Below are 24,740 nucleotides of genomic sequence, written 5' to 3' on the forward strand. Positions count from 1 at the left end.
GACTGAGACTCTAGCTAGAACTTTTAGCCTCTAGAAATTTGGAGATATAAATTTCTGTTCTTTAAACCCACCAACTTGTGATATTTCTTTTATAGCAAATCTCGGTGACTGGAACGATATTTCATCTCTGTTTTGGATATTTGAGCTCGGGTGATGGAGGCTGCAGGGGGTTATGTTGTAACTTAAAGGCCAGTTCTCTCTCGCTGTTCAAATCCACTAGCAGCAGCTCCACCCATGAAAAATGGTCCCTCTCCTCTTGTGCAGTTTAAAGCCCTGGAAACCCAGTGGAGTGTCAGCTATGAGTAGGTTCCAATTCAGTAGCAACGAGAGAGTCTGGATAGTCTCCTACATCTCTTGATAGTAGTTTCTAGTTCTTGGTTTTGTGCATCCAAGTTGGCTCCAACTCAAAACAGCTCTATGGACAATAAGATAAAACATTGCTCAATTCTGTACCATTCTCTACTGTGTTTAAGCCCATTGTTGCATTTACTGTATGAATCTGATTGAGAATCTTCCTTGGGCTACTGCTTCAATGATTATTGTTTGTGGATCGAAGTAAAATGAAATCTTTGACAACTTCATTCTTTTCAAGATTTATCATCTCCATTTATCATGAAGTTACCTAATGGTCCAGTTGTAAGGATTTTTGCTTTCTTGATGTTGCGGTGTAACCCATACTGAAGGCTATAGTCTCTAGTCTTGTCCAGTAAATGCTCTTGACTTTTATTAAGCAAGCTGAGTCATCTTCATACTGTTGGTTGTTGATGGGTCTTTCCCCAATCCTGATGCCACATTCTTCTTTCGATAGTACAGATTCTCAGATTACTTGCTCAGCATACAGATTGAGCAGGTGAAGAGAAACGATAAAACCCTGACGCACATCTTTCTTGACTTTAAACTATGCAGTACCCCCTTGTTCAATTTGAACAATTGCTTCTTGATGTATGTAGAGAATTCACATGAGTACAATTGTTTGTTGTAGAATTCCCATTTCCCAGTATATTATCTATAACGAATTGTTGTCCACACAGTCAAATTCCTTGGCAAAGTCAAGGAAACACAAATAAGTATCTTTCTAGTACACTCTGCTGTCAGCCAAGATTCATCTGATACAGCAGTGAAATCCCTCATCTGTGTCCTCTTGTGAATTTTGCTTGGATTTCTGGCAGTTCCTTCTTGATGTACTGCTTCAGCATTTTTAAAATAATCTTCAGCAATATTTCATGTGTGACATTAATGATATTGTTCTCTAACTTCCACATTCTGTTAGCTTCCTTACGTTTAGAAAGGGCACAGATATGCAGATCTCCCAGTGGGTTGACCAGGCACCTGTGTTCCAAATTTCTTGGCATAGACAAATGAGTATGTCCAAGAATGCATCTATTTGTTAACATACCTCAACTGATATGCAAGAAATTCTTAAAGTCTGTGCTCTGGTGCAGCTTGGACTTCTTTCTTCAACACTATTTGTTTCTTTATAAAATGACACAGTGACTACTGATTCTGTTCAGTCCAGTGACTTTTGTGCATTTCTTTCATTTTGTTTTAATATTTCCCGCATCATTCAATACTTTGCCCATAAGGTTCTTCATAATGCAATTATGATTTTTTTCTTCAACAACAATGTTATTTTTATAAATACAAAATGTTTTCTTTGAATTAATATTATACTACTTCATAAATAATAAGGAGTCCTGGTGGTATAGTGGGCCTATGTCAGGGGGTTAGCTGCAAAGTCAATGCTTTAAATCCACCAGCCACACCATTGGAAGAAGAAGCAATCTATTCCTATTAAGTTTACACAATAGTGGGTTGACATGAGTTGAAACAGATTCACCAGCGGTAGGTTTTGAGTTGTTGTTGTTGTTGTTGTTGTTATTGTTGTTGTTGTTATTTGCCATTGAGCCGTTTGCGACTCATAGAGACTCTATGCACAAGAGCCCTAAACACCGTTCTATCCTGTGGCAACCTCGCCATCTCAAACACACTCATTCCCACCACTCCAATCACATAATCGATCCATCCCATCGAGGGTTTTCCTCTCCTGTGCCATCCCTCCACTCTCCCAAACATGATGTCCCTCTCCAAGGACCAGTCCCTCCTTGCAGCATGTCCAAAGTATGTCAGAGAAGCTTCAGAATCCTTGACTCCAAAGAGTCTTCTGGCTTCACCCTCTCCAGGACAAACCTGTTTGTTCTAGAAGTCCATGGTATATTCAATACTCTTCTCCAGCACCACAGTTCCAAGGCAACAATTCTCTTTCTATAATCCCTAGTCACTGTCAAACTCTCCGATGCATAGCGCGTAATTACAAAGACTATAGCCTGGATAAGGTGCACTTTAGTCTCCAGCCTGGTGTCATTGCTCTTCAGTACTCTTGAGAGGTCCCTCACAGCTGACTTTCCCAATGCAATTCATCTCCTGGTTTCCTGGCTGCTATTACCAAGAGTGTTGACTATGGAACCAAGTAAACTAAAACTGTTAACTATCTCAATCTCTTCACCATCCATACTGATGTTGCCAGTTGGCCCAGTGGTGAGAATCTTTGTCTTCTTGAAGTTGAGCTTCAATCCATATTGAAGGCTGCAGTCCTTGACCTTCTGCGGCAAGCACTTCAGGTCCTCCTCAGGAGTCACTAATTCAAGTATGACTCATAGCAACCCTATGAACAGACATCTGGGAGCCTACCCTACACTGTGTCATCCTCATCCACTCTGCCACACTACAGCCCATTGTGGAAGTCACGGTGTCAATCCATCCCATTGGGGGTCTTCTTCTGCTTCACTGACTCTCCATCTTTCCGTGCATGAGATCCCTTTTCAAGGAACAGCTTCACCTAGTTACACTTCCAGCGTATGAAAAACAGAGCTTCATCTTCAAAAGAAAGATGGAGCTTCTTGCTTTCAAAGAGCACACACCCTTCCCAGGACATATTTGTTCGTTCTTTTGGTGGTCCATAAATAAGAAGAATAAAGAATAAAATAAAGAAGAAGAATGTATGTGTTTGAGTTGTGATGCTGGACAAAAGTATTGAATATTCCATGGACTTCCAAAAGGTTTTGAGTAGATTTCTTATGTATTTCTATTTTACTTTAATTCTCTATGTTACTACTGTATGTATTCCATTTCTCTATGTTATAATTTGAAGCAGCAGTGGCAGCCACTTCCTAAACAACATGCCTCTATGAACTTTGATAAATGTGGATAGTTATAGAAAGGCTTCAGGCCTTTTGTTCATAGGGTCGCTATGAGTCATGCTCAACTCAAAGGCAATCAACAACAACAGCATATGTTATAAATGTCAAAATGCAAAATTATTTTCACAATTATTGCTGAAAGAATCATCATTTATAGAAATAAGTGCAAAATAGTCTTTTACTAATGCTGCATTTGTCTTTTTTCGATGCTTATCTTCTTACAATCTGCATTTCTGTCTGGTATTCTATTCCTTCATCTTGAAGAATTTTAGTATTTCTTATAAGATCGCTAGCAAGTAGTTCTCTCAGCTTTCATTCTATAGAAATGGGTTGTTGGTTTTATTGTTTTGTTTTGTTTTTTTATTTCACCTTCAATTTTCCAAATACCCACCATGCTGACAGTTTATTTTTCTTTCAGCAAACCAAAGATCGTTCTTACTGTTTTCTGACTTCCCATGTTTATTAAGTGTCATTTTATTATTGTCTCCTGTATTTAATGTGTCTCCTTTTCTCTTTTTCTTTGGGCAGCTACAGTTTAAAACTTAAAAGTGTAGAGTGGTGCCCCAGGCCATTCTACTTAATGTAGCTTTCTTTGTGATTTTCCTGCATCGCCTCCTCTAAAAATCTTGTGTCTGTGGGTGGATTTTTAACAGCAAAATTAAGAAAACTTTTGGCCACTATTTTCTGTAGGATTTTTTTCTCCTAACTTCACTTTTTTATTTCCTTCTGAAATTTTTAAAAACTTTATTTACCAGAAGCAAGAGTGACATCTACTTCCTAAACAAAATGCTTCTGGAAACTCTATGAACTTTGATAAAGGTTCATAGTTGTAGAGGGGTTTCAGGCCTTTTGTTCATAGGGTCGCTATGAGTCGTGCACGAGTAGAAGGCAATCCACAACAACAACAACATATATCAGACTGCTTGGTAGCATATCATGTATTGTTTGTTGTTACGTGCCTTTGAGTCAACTACAACTCATAACAATTCTGTGAAAAAAAATGAAAATCTTGCCCTAGCCTGCACCGTCCTCACAATTTCCACCATGCTCACTCACGCCCATTTCTGCGGTCCCTGGGTCAATACATCTCCATAAGGATCTTCTCTCCTTTACCTAACCTTCTACTCTTCCCCTGCACGATAGGGGTTTTTTCCAAAGATTAGTATCTCCTTCCGCTTTGTCTAAGTACTGATTCTGTATGAGCACAATTAAGTGTTCTTGGATTCTTCTCAATGTGAGTCATAATTTGTTATGATTCAGGCACTCAAACGCCTTTGCATAGTCAATTAAACACAAACGGGCGTCTCTAGACCAACAAACTGTTGTGCAGCCAGAGCAAGGTAACACTAGGTGGTTTAAAATCAGGAAAGGTGTGCATCAGGATCATACACTTTCTCCAAACCTATTCAATCTGTACGCTGTGCACATAATGGGAAGCCTGATTCTATAAAGAGGAATGTGGCATCAGGACTGGAGGAAGACTCATCAACAACCTGCATTATGCAGATGATACAACTTTACTTACTAGAATTGAGGATGATAGGAAACACTTGCTGCAGAAGATCAAGGACTGCGGTCTTCGGTATGGATTATTTCTGTGCATCAGTAAGATAAAGGCCCTCACCAAAGGCCAAACAGTCGGCATTATGATGTTGTTGTTGCCATGTGCCATCGAGTCACTTGTGGCTCATAGCGACCCTATATACAACAGCCCTAAACCCTGCTCTGTCCCGTCCCAACCTCACTGTCTCTGACACACCTACTCCCATTACCCCAATCAATGAATCCATCTCATCGAGGGTCTTCACCTCTTGAGCTGTCGAAACATGTCCAAAGTATGTTACATGAAGGTTCAGAATCCTTGACTATACATTATGCTGAGTGAAGTATCTCAGTCGCAAAAGGACAAATACTGCATGGTGCCACTGTTGTAAAACAGGATTGACCTTGAGTTTGGGAAGAGACTGAGAAAGATGGCTTCAATAGTGTATACTGCATTGAAACAGATGAGGGAGAAAACTGTTTAAAATGGATACATGATTAGGTTTGGTTTTTTTTTTTTTGTCATGACAGGAGTCCAGAATGAAGGCTGCATAGTGGAGTGGACCTGTAGGGAGGGATTGTAAAAAAATGAAAGAATTTTTCTTTTACTTTCCAAAGAGGGGAGTGTATGGGGTGGGGGGGGGTGGAGTGGAGGAGGTGGGCAGGGAGAAAAGTGCAACAAAGAATGAATGGAAATCCAAAGTCTCTGTAAATTTTCATTGAAATTAATAATAAAAAAATTAAAAAAAAATCTTTGCCTCCAAGGAGCAGCCCAGTTTCACCCTCTCCAGGACAAACTTGTTTGTTCTTCTAGAAGTCCATGGTATATTCAACACTCTTCTCCAGCACCACAGCCCAAAGGCATCAATTCTCTTTCTATCATCCCTAGTCACTGTCCAGCTCTCTGACCCATAGCACACAATTGTGAAGACTATGGCGTGGATCAGGTTCATCTTAGTCTCCAGCCTGATGTTGTTGCACTTCAGTACTCTGGAGAGGTCCCTAACAGCTGACTTTCCCAGTGCAATTCATCTCTTGATTTCCTGGCTGCTAGTACCAAAAGTGTTGACTGTGGAGACAAGTAAACGAAAACTGTTAACAATCTCAACCTCTTCACCATCCATAATGATGCTTCCAGTTGGCCAAGTGGTGAGAGTCTTTGTTTTCTTGATGTTGGGCTTCAGTCCATTTTGAAGGCTGCAGTCTTTGTCTTTCTACAGCAAATGCTTCAGGTCCCTATGATATGGAGAGAAAAATTGAAGTTATTAATGATTTCATCTTGCTTGGATCAACAATCAGCACCTTTGGTACCAGAAGTGAGGAAATCAGGAGATGTACTGCATTGGACAAGCCTGCTCTCAGGAACTTCTCCAAACAAATTAGTGGAGAGTAACAATGTCAGTTTGAAACTAACGTTTTAACACCTGATTCAGGCCATGGTCTTCTCAATCACCTGCTATGCATCAGAGAACTGGTCAGTGAACAAGGATGACAGAAGATCTGATGTGTTTGAGTTGTGGTTCTGGAGAACAGTACTGAATATTCTATGGACTACCAAAGAGACAAACAGATATATCTTGGAAAGGATGCATTCATTCATATTGTTTCTTTTAGGCAAGGATAATGAAGCCTCTTTCATACTTTGGACATGCAGAGAGGTGAGGCTATTCCTTAGAAAGGGACATTATGCTTTGAAAGAGGGAGGGTCAGTGATAGAGAGAAAGAACCCCAACAAGATGGATCGACACTATGCCTTCAGCAACGGACCCAAGTATGTTAGGGATGACTACGGGGGCACCGGATAGGGCAGATTTCTTGTTGGTTGTTCATAGTGTCACCCTGAATCATGCTGGACACAATGGCACCTAACAACAATAGCAACAGTAAGTGTACCTTGACAACACGTGAGATGAAGCGTCGTCATTCTTGCCTCTAGGGATTATCCTGGTTGTACTTCCTCCAGCATAGATTTGTTTGTACTCTCAGTGGAAACCACAATTTTCCAATCTTCTTTGTTTACTGTCCAGCTTTCACATTCATAGGTCACACATGCCTTGAGGTAGGTGAACTTAGTCTTCAAGATGATATACTTGCTTCTTCTTCTTGTTGTTGCTGTTATGTGCCGTCAAGTCGTTTGCGACTCATAGCGACCCTATGTACAACAGCCCTAAACCGTGCTCTATCCCGTGCCAATCTCATTGCCTCTGACACACCCATCCCGATTACCCCAGTCACTGAATCAATCCACCTCATAGAGGGTCTTCCCCCCCTGCGCTGTCCCTCTACTCTACCCAGCGTGATGTCCCTTTCCAAACACCTGTCTCTCCTTACAACATGTCCAAAGTATGTCAGACGAAGCCCCAGAATCCTTGCCTCCAAGGAGCAGGCTGGTTTAACCCTCTCTAGGATTAAGAAGGACTTGCATCTTCGCACTCTAAAAGGATCTTAGACATAAGAATTCCCAATACAACACATCCTTTGGTTTTTTATTTTATTTTTATTTTTACTACTGCTATCATATTGATATAGATCCAAGTAAAATGAGTTATTTAATAACTTCAATTTTTTTTCTCCATATATCATGATGCTGCCTATTGGTCAATGGACAACTGAAATTCTTTATTGATTTTTGCCTTGTTTTTTTTTTCCTATTCAGGCTGTAGTTTGGGATCTCCTGTGGAATAGTTCATAGATGGTTATAACCAAAAGGTGCATGAGTCTGAGGGTTGACATTCACCAGCAAATTGGCAGGAGAAAAATGGTCTTTCTCCTCTCATCGACATATTCTACCTCAGAAATCTGAATGGAGTATAACTGTGATTCAGCACCGACTTAACGGTAGTAAATTTGAGATTAAGCTTGTAGTTTAGATAATATAGAATTATACTACGCACGTGGATAGGCTTTTCTCGCTTGAAATATAGTAACAACAGAGTCCCTGTCAAAATCCTAGCAGACCTTTAGAAGAAATTATCAAGCTGATCCTAGTGTGTGTTGTTGCTAAGTGCCATCAAGTCGTAGACTACTCATAGTGACACTATGAATGAAAGACCTGAACACTTGAATAATTTTCATCATTTTAGAGTTTCTGGAGGCAAGCTATTTCAGAAGTGGATGCCTCCCCTGCTTCCAACCCTGTTTTAATCTGGGAGCTCCACCAAACACTGTCCACCAAGTTGTTGTTGTTGTTGTTATGTGCCATCGAGTTGCTTGTGACTCATAGCGACCCTATGTACAACAGCTCTAAACTCTGCTCTGTCCTGTGTCAATCTCATTGTCTCCAACACACTCATCCCAATTGCCCCAGTCACCTAATCAATCCACCTCCCCGAGGGCCTTCCTCTCCTGAGCTATCCCTCCACCCTCCCAAGCATGATGTCCTTCTCCAAGGACCAGTCTCCCCTTACAACATGACCAAAGCATGTCAGACAAAGCCTCAGAATCCTTGCCTCCAAGGAGCTGCCCTGTTTAACTGTCTCCAGAATGAATTTATTTGTTTTCTTAGCAGTCCATGGTACCCTCAACATTCTTCTCCAACACCAAAGTTCCAAAGCATCAATGGGTAACCATTATCTCATTTGACACATCAGTGTCACAGTGTTTAGTATCACAGCAACCACGAGTTACCTCTGTACAGCAATGCACAGACCAGTGCTATACCACTTATAGGAATGTTTGACCAAAAACAATTAAAACCAGATCTGAGTGTCACAGATTAAAATCACCCACCTTTGGCTTGATAGCATAATTTTCTATTCACTAGGCCAACAGAACACTCTCTATGACTCACAGCAATTCTGTGAACAACAGATCTAACCCTTGCCCCATCCTACATCATTCCCACAATCCGAGACACACTTGAGCCCATTGCTACAGTTACCGTATCAATCTACTATGTTGAGGATCTTCTTTTCTTCTCTGACCCTCCACTTCTCCCAGAATTAGTGTATGCAAAAGATCTAGATTGGCCAATATAATTTTGAAAAACAAGACTAGATTTGGAGAAGTTTTAAGCACTACTTGATTTCAAAATTTACTATAAAAATAAATATTCTAGTAAATGCATAAAGCCAACCATACAGATTGATAGATTAAAATAAAATCCAGAAGTTAATGTACACATTTGTGGCAAATTGATTCATCAACAATGGTACCAAGGTAATTAAAAAAGAAAATATTTTCAGGAAATGATAAGAACACTTAGATATCCAAAGTATGATAACAAAATTTTTGAACATTATATGAAACTATACAGAAAATTAACTAAAAAAATGCATCACAGACTTAAATTTAAGAACTAAAATATAAACATTCTAGGAGAAAATAAGAGGTTATGAGATTATACAAAGTTTTATTACATATGATACAAAAACCCAATCCATAAAATAAAACTTAATCCAAATAGAACTTTATTAACAAGAAAAATGCTTGATTTTTAATTATGCACCATTTAAAATAATTAACCACATGTTTGAATAGACACTTCATTTCAAAAATGTATGAATAGCTAATTAGCACATGGAAAAATGTTGAGTATCCTTAGCTATTTAAGGGAAATGCAATTTAAAACCACAACAAGATGTATTGCATTAGACTGGCTATAATTAAAAAAGATTGTTCAAACAATGTTGGTGAAAATTTAGAGAAATTGAAACCCTCATATATAGATCCTCACAATGTAAACTGATTATAATCACATTGAAAAAGTCTTTAAAAATCTTAAACATATCATACAATAAAACCCTTCAAAGTATAGACCAAAGGAAAAGAAGGTATGTATTGTCGTGAGCCTTGAGCCTTAATTAATTAATTACTGGCAGACATATTACAAAAGCCAATTACAATTTATTGAGCCATTAATTAATTCATTCATAGCAATCCTTGCAATTTATCTATATTGTAATTTGTTAATTCATCACAACATATTAATTAGTAAGCATTAACAGGCCATAGTCTTTGCAATTACTTTCTATGCATCAGAAAGCTGAACAATGACTAGGGATGATAGAAGGAGAATTGATACCTTTGAGCTGTGGACTGAATATACCATGGACTGTAAGAAGAACAAACAAGTTAATTCTAGAGAGGGTGAAGCCAGGTTGCTCTTGGAGGCAAAGCTTCTGAAGCTTCATCTGACATATTTTGGACATGTTGCAAGGCAGAATCAATGGAGAGGGAGGTCATGCTTGGGAGGTTGGAGGGACAGTGCAGGAGAGGAAAACCCTCGATAATATGGATTGATTCAGTCACTGGAGTAATGGGGATAGGTGTGTCAGAGACAGTAAGATTGGCAAGATACAGAGCAATTAACACTTCTGGTATGATGAGTCAGGAAGATGCATTGCACTGGAAAAATCTGCAGTTATGGGCCTTTCCAAATTGAGGAGTAGTGATGTCATTTTGAGGATTAAGGTGCATCTGATTCAGGCCATAGTCTTACCCATTAGTATCTGTGCATCCAAAAACTGTACAATGAATAAGAATGACAGAAAAAGAATTGACACCTTTGAGCTGTGGTGTTGGAGAAGAGCACTGAACATCCTATCTTGGATGGCCAAAAGAACGAAATAGATACGTCTTGGAGAGGTTGTAGTCAGAAAGCCCTTTGGAGGCAAGAATGATGAGGCTTCCCCTCACCTACTTTGGACATATTGCTAGGAGGTACTCTTCCTTGGAGAGAGACATGATGTTGGGAAGGGTGGAGGGTTGGCCAAAGAGTAGAAGACCCTCAGTGAAGTAGATTGACATGATGACTGCTGCGAAGGGCTCTTGTGTGTCAGGAAGTATGAGGCTGGTGCAGGACAGGATTAGGTTTAGATCTTTTGTTCATAGGGTCGCTATGAAACATACTTGACTCAATGGCACCTAACAACAACAACAACAAGAGTGGTACCAACTTGGTGACACTTGAAAACAAAATCAAAGGAAAAGAAAAAGTTGGTTACAAATAAAATAAGAATTTTTCTAGAAGATAGAAGTTTTGTAAAATTGAGCTATGATGATGTTAGCACAACTGTATAAATGTTAAAATAATCAAACAGGATACTTAGAATACAATGATATTGCGTGGTTGTTTTTGTTGTCATGTGCTTCAGATTGAAACTGACCCATAGCTGACCCTCCAGTGGATTTTCAGAGGCAATTAATATTACGGGGGAAGAGATAACCCATTTTACTCCCACGGAGTATCTGGCGGATCCAAAACTCTAGACCACTAAAACTCTCTCTACTACATGTGTTCTTATTAGGTACCTGGAGACCTAGTAACAAGAAGCTCCACTGCAATCCTGAAGGCACACAGTTTGAGACCACCAGTTGCTCCATGGGAAAAGTTTGGGCATCTTCTCCTATGTGATTAGGGTCAGCTATTGGTCGGTTCTGACTCAATGGTCCACAACAACAACAACATCAAGTTGGCTCTGGTTCATGACAGCCCCCGTTTTGGCTAATTTTCTACTTTCCTGAGCACAATATTCTTCTCCGGGGACTGTCTGACTTGATAGCATGTCCAAAGGGAGAAGTCTCAACATCTTCCTTTTTCAAAGAAGCATCTTGCTGTACTTGTTCCAAATTAGTTGTGTTCGCTCTGCGGGCACTTTATGGTATATTTAACACTATTCATAGTATCGTAATTCAAAGGCATCAAGTCTTCTTGCACTTCCTTACTTATTGATCAGCATTTAGATGTGTATGTATAATAGAGAGCACGCACATAAAACTATCATGACTTGGGTTAGTTGCACCTCAGTCCTCAAAATGACTTTCAGAATTGCCCAGTGCAAGACTTCTTTGCTTATTTTAAGTCATGTAATATCACCCAATTCTGGTGATTGGCTGCATAAATCTCTTGATTAATGTACAAGTGTCTGCATGAGCACAGTTAAGTGTTCTGGAATTTCCATTCTTCAAAATGTTATCCATAATTTGTTAATATGCACAAAGTCTATAACACTTGCATAATTAATATATCACAATGTCTTCCCTATATCTCTGCTTCAGCCACTAGCTAGCTGACATCAGCCGTGATATCCCTCGTTCCATGCCCTTTCCTAAAACCAGCTTGAATTTCTGGCAGGTCCCAGTTGATGTACTATACAAACATTCACACCATCTCCTCTTCAAACTAATTCAAACAGAATTTCACTTATGTGTGATATTCATAATGTTATTCTGTAATTTCCACATTCTGTTGGACCGTCTTTATTTGGATTGTGGATTTTCCCCCCAATCCACTGATCAGATTTCTTCAAATATATTGGCATAGGTAAGTAATTACTTTGAAGCTGTGTCCACTGGCTGAAGAACTTCAAATGATACCAACAATTTCTGAACTCTTGTTTTTCCATCAATATTTTCGGTGTGGCTTGTATTTCATTACTATCAAGCTCTTAATCACATAGCACTACCAGAAATACTAATTCTTTTTGGTCTAGCGACTTTGTATTTTTTCCCCTCTTTTTTTATGTTGCCTTTGCTGTTCATTAATTTGTCCATAGGATTCTCCTTATTGCAACTTGAATTTTTTTTCTTGAGTTATTCAGCTTGAGAAATGCTGAGCTTGTTCCTCACTTTTGAACTTTGTCTTTTTGTGCATTCAATTATAGTACTTTGCCTATCAAACTTCCTTTGAAATCTTTAGTTCAGTTTATTTTTTAAAAAAAATATTCCATTTCTTTATTCCATCATTTCTTCCTCTTGTTGGAGGAAACTAAGAAAAGATGAAGTAAATAATGCACACTGTATTAGAACAGATGAGGGATAGAATTCTTTAAAAGGCATATATGATTAGGCATTATTTGCATGACAGCTGTCCAGAATAAGAGGTGCATAGCAAAATGAACTGGAGTAGGGGAAAGGAAGGAAACTGCAACAATGAACGAATTTTTTAAAGAGAAAAGTGAACTGGATGAGGGGATAGGGAGGAAAATGTGCAACAATGAACGAATGGAAATCCAAGGTTTTGTAAACTTTTGTTACAACCACAATTAAAAATTATTTTAAAAAAGAGCAAGTTCACAGTCGATTATAATATTTTGGTCTTTACTTTCTTTCCTATCATTTTGATGATCCTTTACTCATATTGGATGACCTTGGCATCATTCCACAACTCAAGGAGGGGCTGGTCTTCAGTCACTAGTGTTCAAGACATCAAATCTACCCATAAAATCCTCTCTAAATAAAACTCAAAGTCATATGTTGGCTCTCATAGATTTGTTTTCATTTCTTCAGCTTCAACTTGAATTTACCTATGATCAATTCTTCCATTGGCCCCTGGGTTTGTTCTGACTGATGATATCGTTCTTCTCCAACTTTTATTTCCATAGACATAGCTAATTTCATCCCTGCATGTTCCGTTTAACAAGTGCACATGAAAAGTTACCATTTATGGTGGGTGTTGTTTTGGGTTTTTTGGGGTTTTTTTGCTTTTTTTTTAATGGAGCTTCCAATGATTATCTCATTAGTCTTAAAAACTCTATCTCTGAAATTATTTCTCTTAATACATTAATACTTTTTTCTACTAATCCTTTTCATTTTCAACTTTACCATTCCAATCACCAGTAATTATCAATGGATTTTGATTGCATGTTTGATCAATTTCAGAAGCAGTAAAATTTTTTTTGTTTCTTCATCATTGACTTTAGTAGTTGATTCATAACTTTGAAAAAGATCACCATTAAAAAGGCTTCTATGAAAAACAAGACACTCATGCAATATTATTCAAAATGGGTGACCCTGGAGGACATGATGCTGAGTGAAATATCTCAGTCACAAAAGGACAAATACTGCATGGTGCCACTGTTGTAAAATGGGACTGACATCAGGGTTGGGGTGAGACTGAGAAAAATTGGATAAATTATGTATACTGCATTGAAACAGATGAGGGAGAGAACAGTTTAAAAGTGATACATGATAGGGTATTATGGTGATGACAGGAGTCTAGAGTAAAGGTTGCATAGTGGAGTATACTCAGGGCGGGGGTGGGGTGGGGGTGGATTGTATACCAATGAAGGAATTTTTCTTTTACTTTTCAGAGAGAGGAGTGAGCGAACTGGGGCAGGGAAGGATGGGCAGGGAGAAAAATGCAACAATGAATAAATGGAAATCCAAAATCTCTGTAATTGTTCATTAAAATTCATTTAAAAAGGCTTCTATGTGTATTGGTATTATCCTTTCATGGACAACATTGTACTTCAGGACAGATCTTAAAAAGTCCTTTTTAAATTATTCAATTCCTCTTTAATTTGTCATTCTTGGCATGGCACACCATATGTATGCCTGATTCAAAATGGCTCATAAATGCTTACATACTGATCTTGGTGTGTTTTTTCTTTTTTTTTTTTTTTACAACATCCAATATTCCCTGATTCATCCTTCACTCATTTATCACTCTGACTGCTAATGATACCATTATCCATGACTTTGAGTCATACCATATCAGCAAGGGAAGGTACTAAAGGGTCTACGCACATCAGTAAGTTCAGTTCTACTTTGAGGAGTCAGCCTTTCGTCTGTGTGAAGTACTGTAGGGCCAGGGAAGCTCATCTTCCAGTACTTTACCAAACAATCTTCTCCTGATACACATCTATGTTCTTATTGGTCAATTTCTTCAGAAGCAGAAAGCATATTCTTCTTACTAATATGGCTTAGTCTAGACGTTCTGCTGAAAATTGTCCCTGTGACCCTGTGATATTTTAAACACCAGAGGCACAGCTTCTAAAATCGCAGCAACATGAAAACCACCATAGAACATCAAACTGGCAAACAAGTGATGACTTAAAGCTTCAGACTTACACATTTTAACAAGGAAATTGCACTCACTGAACTCTTTATAAGTAAGATTTTCCTTGAATTTTCCTTTCCCTCTCATTATATCTAACTGGCTTTTAAAAGAGCCTTGTTTTTGAGAGTTTATTTATCTTTTCTTACTCCACTAACAGGTGAAAGGAATACACAGAATCACTGTACAAAAAGAATCATTGACACGGAAAAATTTCAGAAAGTGTCATATGAGCAAGAGCCTTTGATGATGAAGTATAAAGTTCAGGCTGCAGGGAAGGCATTGGCAAAAAATAAGGCCCCAGGAATTGATGGGATACCTATTGACACGTTTCAGTGAACAGAGGCAGCCCTGAATGTGCTCACCAGTTTATGGCAGGAAATTTGATGGACAGCTATCTGGCAGATGGACTGGAAAAGACCTATAATTGTCCCCATTCTCAAGAAATGTGACCCAACAGAATATGGAAGTTATCAAACAATATCATTAGTATCTCATGCAAGCAAAATATTGTTGAAAATCATTCCAAAATGGCTAGAACAGTTAAATACATTCACAGGGAACTATTAGAAGTTCAAGCTGGTTTTAGAAGAGGCCACAACACCAGAGATACCTTTGCTGATGTTAGATACTGGCTAAAAGAAGAGTTTAGTGACTAGAAGGAGGGGGTGAAGGAATTAGAAAGATCCAGTGGGGACCTGAAAAGATAGTTGATAGGGGTCATTAATCAACGGTGATTGGTTTTATAAACAATTATGTTTGGGCATGATAGTATGAAACACCATGTGAATGAAGTAATGTGTGAAACATAATGTATATGAATTTTAGTTGCAAACCAGTATAAAATGTTAAAAAAATTTAAGAAGTCCATGCCCTGAATCAAGCGCACCTTAGTCCTCAAACTAACATCATTGTTCATCAATAATTTGGAGAAATCCCTGACTATAGACTTTTTCAGTGCAATTTTTCTCCTGATCTCCTGTCTTCTAGAACCAAATGTACTGATTGTGGATCCAAAATTAAGTCATTGACATTCTCAGTATTTCCCTGTCAATCATGATGCCTATCGGTCCAGTTCTGTCTCTCTCCTAAGAATGTTTTTCCATCTTGTCTGGTGACAATGGCATGAGTTTTGTACTTTCAGGTAGAACATTTATTGCATTTCTTTCCATTTGCAAACACTGTCTTCTCTGAAGCAGATTTGTCCAGGTTTCTAAAATGATTTCTATTTAATCTCCATGATTTTATTAATATTCTCATCTTCATGATGTTTATTAATACTTTCTTGTTCATACACATTGTTGCATGCACTGTGTTCCATACAGTCGTATTTGGTATAGGTTGCTATAGAGAATCTCAGTCTTTTAGCCAAAACTGAAAAACTGAATACAATACTTTTGGTTGGTGTTGCTTTTTCTCTATACACATGTGGGGTGGATCTCACTTGATTCCTGCAAGAAATTTTGCGGGGGGCTGATAGCTATAGTTCTCCCCTGGATTGGGAACACTTTAAAACGTGTGTTTAAGTTTGACAAAACAGCAGGCATCATGTCTGGAAATCAAGCTGTGCTTTGCAGGAAAGGAAGACTCCAGGCGAGATGGACTTAGTTTGTTTTTGTGTTACTGTTTTAAGAATTTTAAATTGTCATTTTGCCATAATGTAGCTCATTATTTAAACGAATAAAATTCTTTAATTGCTCCTTTAAAGAATCCTTTTTTCCCCCAATCTTCCTGAAAGACCAAGGTTTGATTCTTCATTAGAAGAAGATTGCTAAATCAATCCAGTTATGGCTTTGACATCAAGTACTGAATTTAGTCTTCAGTTTTAGTTAAATAATTGCTTCTTGTTGCTTGTTTAGTTATGAAAAATTTCTGATAACTCTAAAAGTTAGGAAAGATTTTTTAACTAGTTTATTAAAGGAAAAAATCAAGATATATTTTTATTTCATGGGTTATAGGTTACATAAATCTGTTATAAAACTTTTTTTAAAGTGCCTTATTCTCTTTTTGGTTAAATTTTCTTTCTTGTGTTTTGAGTCAACGTTAGCCAATAGACACATGATAGTGTGACGTGATTTTAATTATTTTAATTGCCAACTTTGCCATAGATTTGTTACTTTTGAATTCATCCGTTTAAAAAGAAGTGGGCTAACGAAAAAAATTACTCAGTTCAGCTATAAAACAGATTTCAGACCTTTAAAGCATGAAAGTCTTCATATAGTCTTAGTATTTTCTGACTGTATGGTATCATGGCTTAAGATCATTGTGTTTTTAACTGAAGTTTTTTGAAAATGTCTTAGTATTATTGTTGTTGTTGTTGTTAGGTGCTATTGAGGCGAAAGTGTAGTGACCTTGTGAACAGCAGAGCTGAACCCTGTGCCAGCCTCACACTTCCTGACACACTACAGCCCTTTGCGGCAGTCACTGCGCCAATCCACCTGGTTGAGGGTCTTAATCCACTCCATAAACCCTCTTAGAGAAATTTTCTTTTAGATGCTTATTTTTATTTAGTCTTACATTTATTCTCATAATTTATCTGTGTTGTCTTTTCACTTTTAAGATACAGTATGGTAAGTTAATAATAACTTTTGCAGTTCAAAATTGACCAAACATGTAATCAAGATGAGTGAACAACAATAATTGGTGACTAGAATGCAGAAGCTGGAAATAATAGAGAAGGAATAGTAGCTGGAAAATACAGACTTGGTGACAGAAATGAGGCTGCAGACTGAATGATTACATTTTAGAGCATCAATAATTTATTCCTCACAATACCTTTTTTTTATGAAACTCCAACAGTGACTATTCATACGGATCTCACTGGGTGGACTGCAGAGCAATCAGATTGACGACATCTGTGAAAAAAAGTTACTGAAGAAGCTCAATATCAGTAGTCAGAATGAGGCCAGGTGCTGGCTGGGCCGCAAACCTTAATTATTCATGTGCAAGTTCAAACTGAAGTTGAAGATTAAAATGAATCTACAAGAACCAAAACTAACCTTGAGTATATCCCAAATGAATTTTGAAATAATCTCAAGAGTGGGTTTGAGTCATTATGTGGGATCACACCAAGGATATTGTCCATGAAGAGAGTAAACTCTCATTATAGAGATAGAGATAGAGATAGAGATAGAGATAGAGATAGAGAGATATAGATATATATCTCAAAATGAATGTCATACTCTAAAAATTTTCTGAGAGCATAGAAAAGGCAAAACAAGGAGAGAGATGCAGAGGTAAAAGTAATAAATGGAAGATTTCAAAGGCCAGCTCAAAAAGATAAAGCAAATTATTATAATGGAATGTGAAAAAGGCTGGGGTTAAAGACTTAAAAAGGGAATAACTTAACTTGCTTGTCATTTCTCAAGCAGGAAGAACTTTAACATAAATTCAACCATCAAGTTCCATACTTAAGAGATATTATGGGAAAATCTTGACTAATCCAGGAAGCATCAAGGAAGATGGAGGGAATATATAGTCATTGTAACAAAAAGAATTGATTTACACTGAAATATTTCAGGAAGTATCATATAATCAAGTTGTTGTGTACTCTTTTTTTAAAAATTTTTATTAAATTTTATTTAATGAACATTTACAGAGATATTGGATTTCCATTTATTCATTGTTGCACTATTTTCTATACACCCCCCACCCCAGTTCGTTCCTCTTTTTTTTTCCCCCTTGAAATTCTGTTTTAATTGTCCCATTGCCACAGTGCTTGTCAATGTGTAGTCTTGAGTCAGAACTGACTCATTGATCCAGTGAGTTTTCAGAGGTAGTAAATCACACCGGAGGAAATGACCCATCTTGCTCCCTCACTGCAGCTAACTGGTGGATTTGAACCACATGCCTTTGGGTTGACAGTGCAATTCTTTATCACTAAACCTCTGGAGCTCTCTAATATGACCAAGAGTCAAAGGTAATGAAGGAAGAAGTTCAAGCTGAAAGCATTGGCAAAAAATAAGACCCCAGGAATTGATGAAGATTAATTAACAAGTTTCAACTAACAGATGCAGCCCTGGGCATGCTCATCAGTCTACGCCAGGAAATTTGGAAGACCTGATCCAGTGACTAGAAGATATTCATATTAGTTCCCAACACCAAGAAGGGTTATCCAACAAATATCAACATTGTTGTTACTGTTAATGTGCCATCGAGTCGCTTGTGACTCATGGCGACCCTGTGTACAGGAGCTCTAAATGCTCTTCTATCCTGTGCCAACCGTGTGATCTTCAATTAGCTTTGGCTTCTTAGCACTCTAACGCGATATTCAAAGTCTCTTCTGATATCCGTTTTGGTCTTTTCTTCTTCTTCCTTCTTTGAAATTACCTGTTGCATTCTTCATAACCAGTACTCTTGATACTTTCCCACACAGCTCCTTTAGTTTTCATTCATTAGTGTTCAAGGCCTCAAATCTGCTTCTGAGTTGCTGTTTAAATTCAGGGGGGATAAACTCAAAATCAAAGTTTTATTTCTGTGTATATGATTTAGCCTTCTTTAATTTCAACTTGCATATGAGTAGTTGATGGTCTGTTCCACAATCACAATCAGCACCTGGCCGAGTTTTCATTGCTGTATTGAATGTCTCCAATGATTGCTCCACAGATGTAATCGATCTGATTCCTGTACATCCTATCAGGTGAAATCTATGTGTATGTTTATGTTTCTTATAAAAAGTATTTGCTATGAATAAATCGTTGATTGTGCAGAATTCTACCATTCTATCCCCAGCCTCGTTTCCTAGTTTGCTATGCATCAGAAAGCTGGACAGTATCTAGGGATGATAGAACGATAATTGATGCCTTTGAGCTGTGGTTCTGGAGAAGAGTATTGAATATACCACAGACTGCCAGGAGAACAAACAGGTTCATCCTCGAAAGGATAAAACCAGGCTGCTCCTTGGAGGCAAGGATTCTGATACTTCATCTGACACACTTTGGGCATGTTTCAAGGAGGGACCAGACCTTGGAGAGAGACACCATGCTTGGAAGGATGGAGGGACAGTGCAAGAGAGGAAGACCTTTGATGAGATGGATTGATTCAGTGACTGGGGTAATAAGGGTAGGTGTGTCAGAGAGTTAGGCACAGGATAGAGCAGGTTTCTGGGCTATTGCACATTGGGTCTTATGAGTTGCAAGAGATTCAACAGCACATAACAACAACAACTGAAATTATATAACTAATAGATTTGTTGTGCTTGCCTGTAAGTTTAAACTGGGTCTTCTTGTGCTATTAGTTACAGCCCTCTCTAATTAGAAGTTTTTGTCAATAAACTCAGCATAATTAGAACATCATAACTAATGAAGCTTGCGGTGCTAGGGATATCATCACTGATACTGAACAGCTTTTGGCTGAAAGCAAGAAATAACAGAAAAATATTTACTTGTGTTTTAGTATTTGTGGAAAGGCATCCAATTGTATGTATCATAGTCAATTATGAATAAAATTGAGAAGAACAAGAATCCCCAATCCCTTAATTGTGTTCATGCGGAACCTATAGAAAGACCTAGAAGTAGTTGTTCAAACTTAATCATAGGGTTGCATCATTTGATGAGTGGAGGGCCATGTGGGTATAGGAAATGGGAAAGATCTGGTGTGAAAAACAATGTATATGAGCTTTGTAAGTAAACCAGTATAAAATAAAAATTTGATAAAACAAAAATCAGGAAAGGTGTGTGTATCAAGGTAATATACTTTCTACATACATTTTCAATCTGTTTACTGAGGAAATAATTCAAGAAGCTAGACTGTGAAGAATGTGGCATTGAGATTGGAGGAAATCTCATCAACAACCTTTAATATAGAGATGACATGATCTTGCTTGGAGAAAGTGAAGAGAATTTGATACTTGCTGAAGCAAATACTCCAGTATGGATTACACCTCAAAATAAAGCAAACAACAGCAAAAAAAATACAACTGGATTGAGAAGCAATATCACAATAGATTAAAAAAAAAAGATTGAAGTTGTCATGGATTTCATTTGACTTGAATGCACCATCAATATCCATGGTATCTAGCTGTTATTAAGGCAAAAGAAATGTTGTATTGAGCCAACCTACTCTCAAGGACCTCTTTTAAAAAGTGTTTAAATAAAGAAGTATATACATTTAAAGACTATAGTATGCCTGACCCAAGCCTTGGTATTGTCAACTGCTTTGCATGTAAAAGATGGACAATGAATAAGGAAGATCGAGAAATAATTGATGCCTTTGACTTGTGGTGTTAAGGAAAAGTATTGAATATTCTATGAATGGGGAAAAGAACAAATAAATCTATCTTGGATGAAGTGCATCCAGAGTTCTAACTAGAAGCCAAAATTGTGAGAATTCATCTTACATACTTTGGACAACATGTCAGCAGAAGCCCGTCCTTGGAGAAGGCATGATGCTTGGGAAGTCGGAGGGCTGCTGAAAGAGAGAAGGGTCCTCACCTGGATTTACACAGTGATTACAATAATTGATTTAAGCACAACAGAGAGTGTGAGTTCTGTGCAGGATCAGGCTTGGGTTCAATCTGTTATAAATAGGGTTCCCACAAGTCAGAGTCGACTGGATGGAACCTAATAACAGTAACAAAGGAAAAATCTGAAGTTTGAGCTATGATTTTAACATTTAAAAGTTTCCTAAAAAAAATTTAAAAAAAAAAGTTTACTAATCTTTCCGCCACCTTTCCGTGCCACCACAATGGTGCGCATTGAACATCCTGGCCGAGGCGCTCAAGAGCACCAACAATGCCGAGGAGAGAGGCGAGCGCCAGGTTCTCGTCAGGCCGTGCTCCAGAGTCATCGTGTGGTTTCTGACCGTGATGACGAAGCATGGCTACATTGGCGAATTTGAGATCATTGATGATCACAGAGCGGGGAAAATTGTTGTCAGCCTCACAGGCAGGTTAAACAAGTGTGGCGTTATCAGCCCCAGATTTGATGTGCAGCTCAAAGATCTAGAAAAGTGGCAGAATAATCTGCTCCCGTCTCGTCAGTTCGGTTTCATTGTACTGACAACCTCAGCTGGCATCATGGACCACGAGGAAGCAAGACGAAAACACACAGGAGGAAAAATTCTGGGATTCTTTTTCTAGAGATGTAATAAACGGTGCAAATTTTTTTAAAAAAAGAAAACTTTCCTAAGAGTTTTATGTTAGTGTTTATGTTAGTCACACTTTAAAGTGTTCTGCTTTCATATAAATTCCATATTCCCTAAAGCGTAGTTTTAAATTTTTACGTCTGAAGGCCAAGATGGTGCTCCGGGCAATGCAGGGGATCGTGAACAGGCCGCACGCGAGGTACTGGTACCCGCCAGTGGGCCGGTGGTGGGAGCTCAGGAGCAGGCGCTGGCTGGTGGCTGGAACTACCTCTCCAGCCTCGCATTACCTACAAGACAGTATCAGGAGTCGAAGGTCCACTTGTGACCTTAGATCAGGTTGTTTCCCAGCTATGCTGAAATTACCACTTGACATTACCAGATGGTGCAAAGAGAAGTGGGCTAGTTCTAAAAGTTAGTGATTCTAAAGCAGTGGTTCAGGTATTTGAAGGTACTTCAGGTATAGATTCCAAGAAAACGTCTGCTGAACACCGGTGTCTGAGGACATGCTTGGTGCAGTATTCAATGGATCAATGGCCCTGCTGTGCTGGCTGAAAACTTCCTTGACGTCATGGCTCAATCAGTCCTCAATATAGAATCTACCCAGAGGAGATGGTCCACACTGGCATTTCCGCCATGCATGGCATGAATAGCCTTGTCAGGCAACAGAAAATGAATTCTTCTTTTCTGCTTCTGGGTTGCTACACCATGAGATTGCAGCTCAAATACGTCAACAAGCTGGTTTAGTAAAGAAATCCAAAGATGTAGTAGACTACAGGAAAGAAGATTTTGTGATTGTGTTTGCCATTTTAGAATCAGCTTGAGCGCCTGCTAGAATTCTGATTGGGGTTGCACTGACTATAGATCCATGTGAAGAGAAGTGACATTTGCCAATGCTGAGTTTTCTAAGCCCTGGAGATAATGTTAGTCCCCTGGCAGGAAAAATGCTGAACTAAGAAGACTGACACAGAATTAGGCTGAGACTCCATTTCTCCTCAACTTTTACTTCTGTTTCTAAAAAGTGATGCACGACTCTAAATAGGTGGACACATGTGGTCTAGCTTTACTCTATAAGAAATAAGTATTCCAACAGAAGAAATCTGCCTTGATGATCTTGCTAATCATGTATCTTTGAGAACCATTAACTGAATAATTTTTCTTCTTCTGTTAGCTCTGAAGGAATCCCAGTAACTTAGACTTCGGACTGTCTTGCCCAAATGTTCTCATTTTTATTGGTAAGAGAGACTGCCTGAGGGTCTGCCTGATTTCATCTCAAGATACTTTGAAGAAGCTATCAGTCAAAAAGATCCACTAAACTCCAAATTGGAATAAATAGAAATTAGTTCAGAATATCAAGTTGAGAAATAGAAAAAGCTTAAGTCACTACTTAGATGAACTGAAATAACTTATCTTAGTTCTTTTCACACATTACATTGTTGTTTTCTGGCCAGTAAAAAAAGAATAAAAATTTGTATTTATTTTGCCAAGGAAAAGGAACTCTGAATTCAATGAATTCTAAGAGTTTGAACTTACCAGTCATCTGGAAACTTGAAGTTCATGCAACTTGGAGAGCAGAACCAGATGATGACCTTCAAGGTTGAGACTTTGAGGCCTCCAAACTTTGCTTAAATTGTTTGGGGTTGCTTTACACTAACAGTTTAAGTCTGTTGACTGGTAAATGGTGGGTTTTTTTTTCTTCCCCATGCAGATTATTCTGATATAACTATTTTTATATGGGTTGCTTTTGTTTTATTTGGTTTGAGTTCTGCAATAGCTTCCCCTCTCTGCATGAATGTAATCTGAAATGACTGTTTCCTATGTCACCCTCTTTGCTTCCCAAGTAGGTTTATTCTGTTAACTGAGTTTTGTTGTGAATAGATAGTAAGCTTCATTTATATTTATAGTTAGTTATAGTTATAGCTATAGTTTTATAGTTATAGTTGTTATAGTTATAGTTGTTATAGTTATAAATAATTTTATATGTAAATAAATATATCTATTTATATATAAATAATTTCACCTGGGAAATATTAACTTGCATTTTTCTTGTTAATGTGTAATTCTTCTATTGACTAAAAGAGTAATACTATTATTAATATTATTAAATGTTGAATGACATTTACTTCTGATATCTTTAAATAGATGCTTAATACACTGTGAAGCAACTACATGCAGATAGGACATATTCTGCAATAAAATGGAGCTCCCACTTTGAAGCCTGTCACTAAATGACAGACAAATAGTTTGTCCAATGAATCCTCACTTATGAGGATCTTGCTAAAATGATTGCTGACGATAGGGTGCTAGAAAGGCAAGGGGAATAAGTGTTGTGGTGTCTGGCTGTCAAGAGGGCACTGTCTGTGCTCTTGGAACCTGCCTGAACAAGTCTCTTCATTTCACTCGCATGCATAATCAGCACCCGTGGAAACAACAGTCCAAAAGCCAAAAGACATAACACATTGGGCCAGTATGTCACCAAAGACCTCATTAAAGTACCAAAGAGCAGGGAGGTCACTTTGAAGAGGAAGCTTTTTTTTTTCTTTTTAAAAAATATTTATTATTCATTTCAATGAAAATTTACAGAGACTTTGGATTTGCATTTATTCATTGCTGCACTTTTCTCCCCTCTCAACCCTCCCCCCCCCCATTATACTAACCTCTTGGAAAAGCAAAAGAAAATTTTTTCATTGTTTTACAATCCCTCCCCCCAGGACCACTCCACTGTGCAGCCTTTGCTCTGGACTCTGGTCATGACAAAAATACCGAATCACATATCCCCTCCCTCGTCTGTTTCAATGCAGTCTACAATATTGAATCCATCTTTCTCAGTCTCCCCCCAATCCCAAGGTCACTCCTGTTTTACAACAGTGGCACCGTGCAGTATTTGTCTTTTTGTGACTGAGATACTTCACTCAGCATAATGTCCTCCAGGGTCACCCATTTTGAATAATATTGCATGATTTCCTTGTTTTTCAATGCAGCATAGTATTCCATTGTGTGAATATACCACAACTTCTTTATCTATTCATTTGTTGATGGGCACTTAAGTTATTTCTAACTCCCTGCTATTGTGAACAAAGCCGCGATAAACATGGGTGTGCATGATGAAGCTATTTTTAACTGCAATATGTGTACGTGAAAGT

The 24,740-nt window shown here is 38.1% G+C and overlaps 1 protein-coding gene and 1 pseudogene across 1 annotated transcript; both read left to right on the forward strand.

Annotated features, from left to right (window-relative positions):
- Positions 1 to 21,214: 21,214 nt before the first annotated feature.
- Positions 21,215 to 21,595, forward strand: LOC102860541 (40S ribosomal protein S15a-like; the record flags this gene model as incomplete). Its single annotated transcript, XM_006879177.1, has 1 exon — positions 21,215 to 21,595. A coding segment is annotated over one exon (381 nt), but the record flags the coding sequence as incomplete, so codon positions are not given.
- Positions 21,596 to 21,752: 157 nt separating this feature from the next.
- On the forward strand, positions 21,753 to 22,421 carry LOC102860945 (annotated as a pseudogene).
- The last annotated feature ends 2,319 nt before the right edge of the window (positions 22,422 to 24,740 follow it).

The sequence above is a fragment of the Elephantulus edwardii genome, unplaced genomic scaffold (genome assembly GCF_000299155.1).
Source record: "Elephantulus edwardii isolate Elephantulus edwardi_28Jun2011 unplaced genomic scaffold, EleEdw1.0 scaffold00002, whole genome shotgun sequence".
Lineage (NCBI taxonomy): Eukaryota > Metazoa > Chordata > Mammalia > Macroscelidea > Macroscelididae > Elephantulus > Elephantulus edwardii.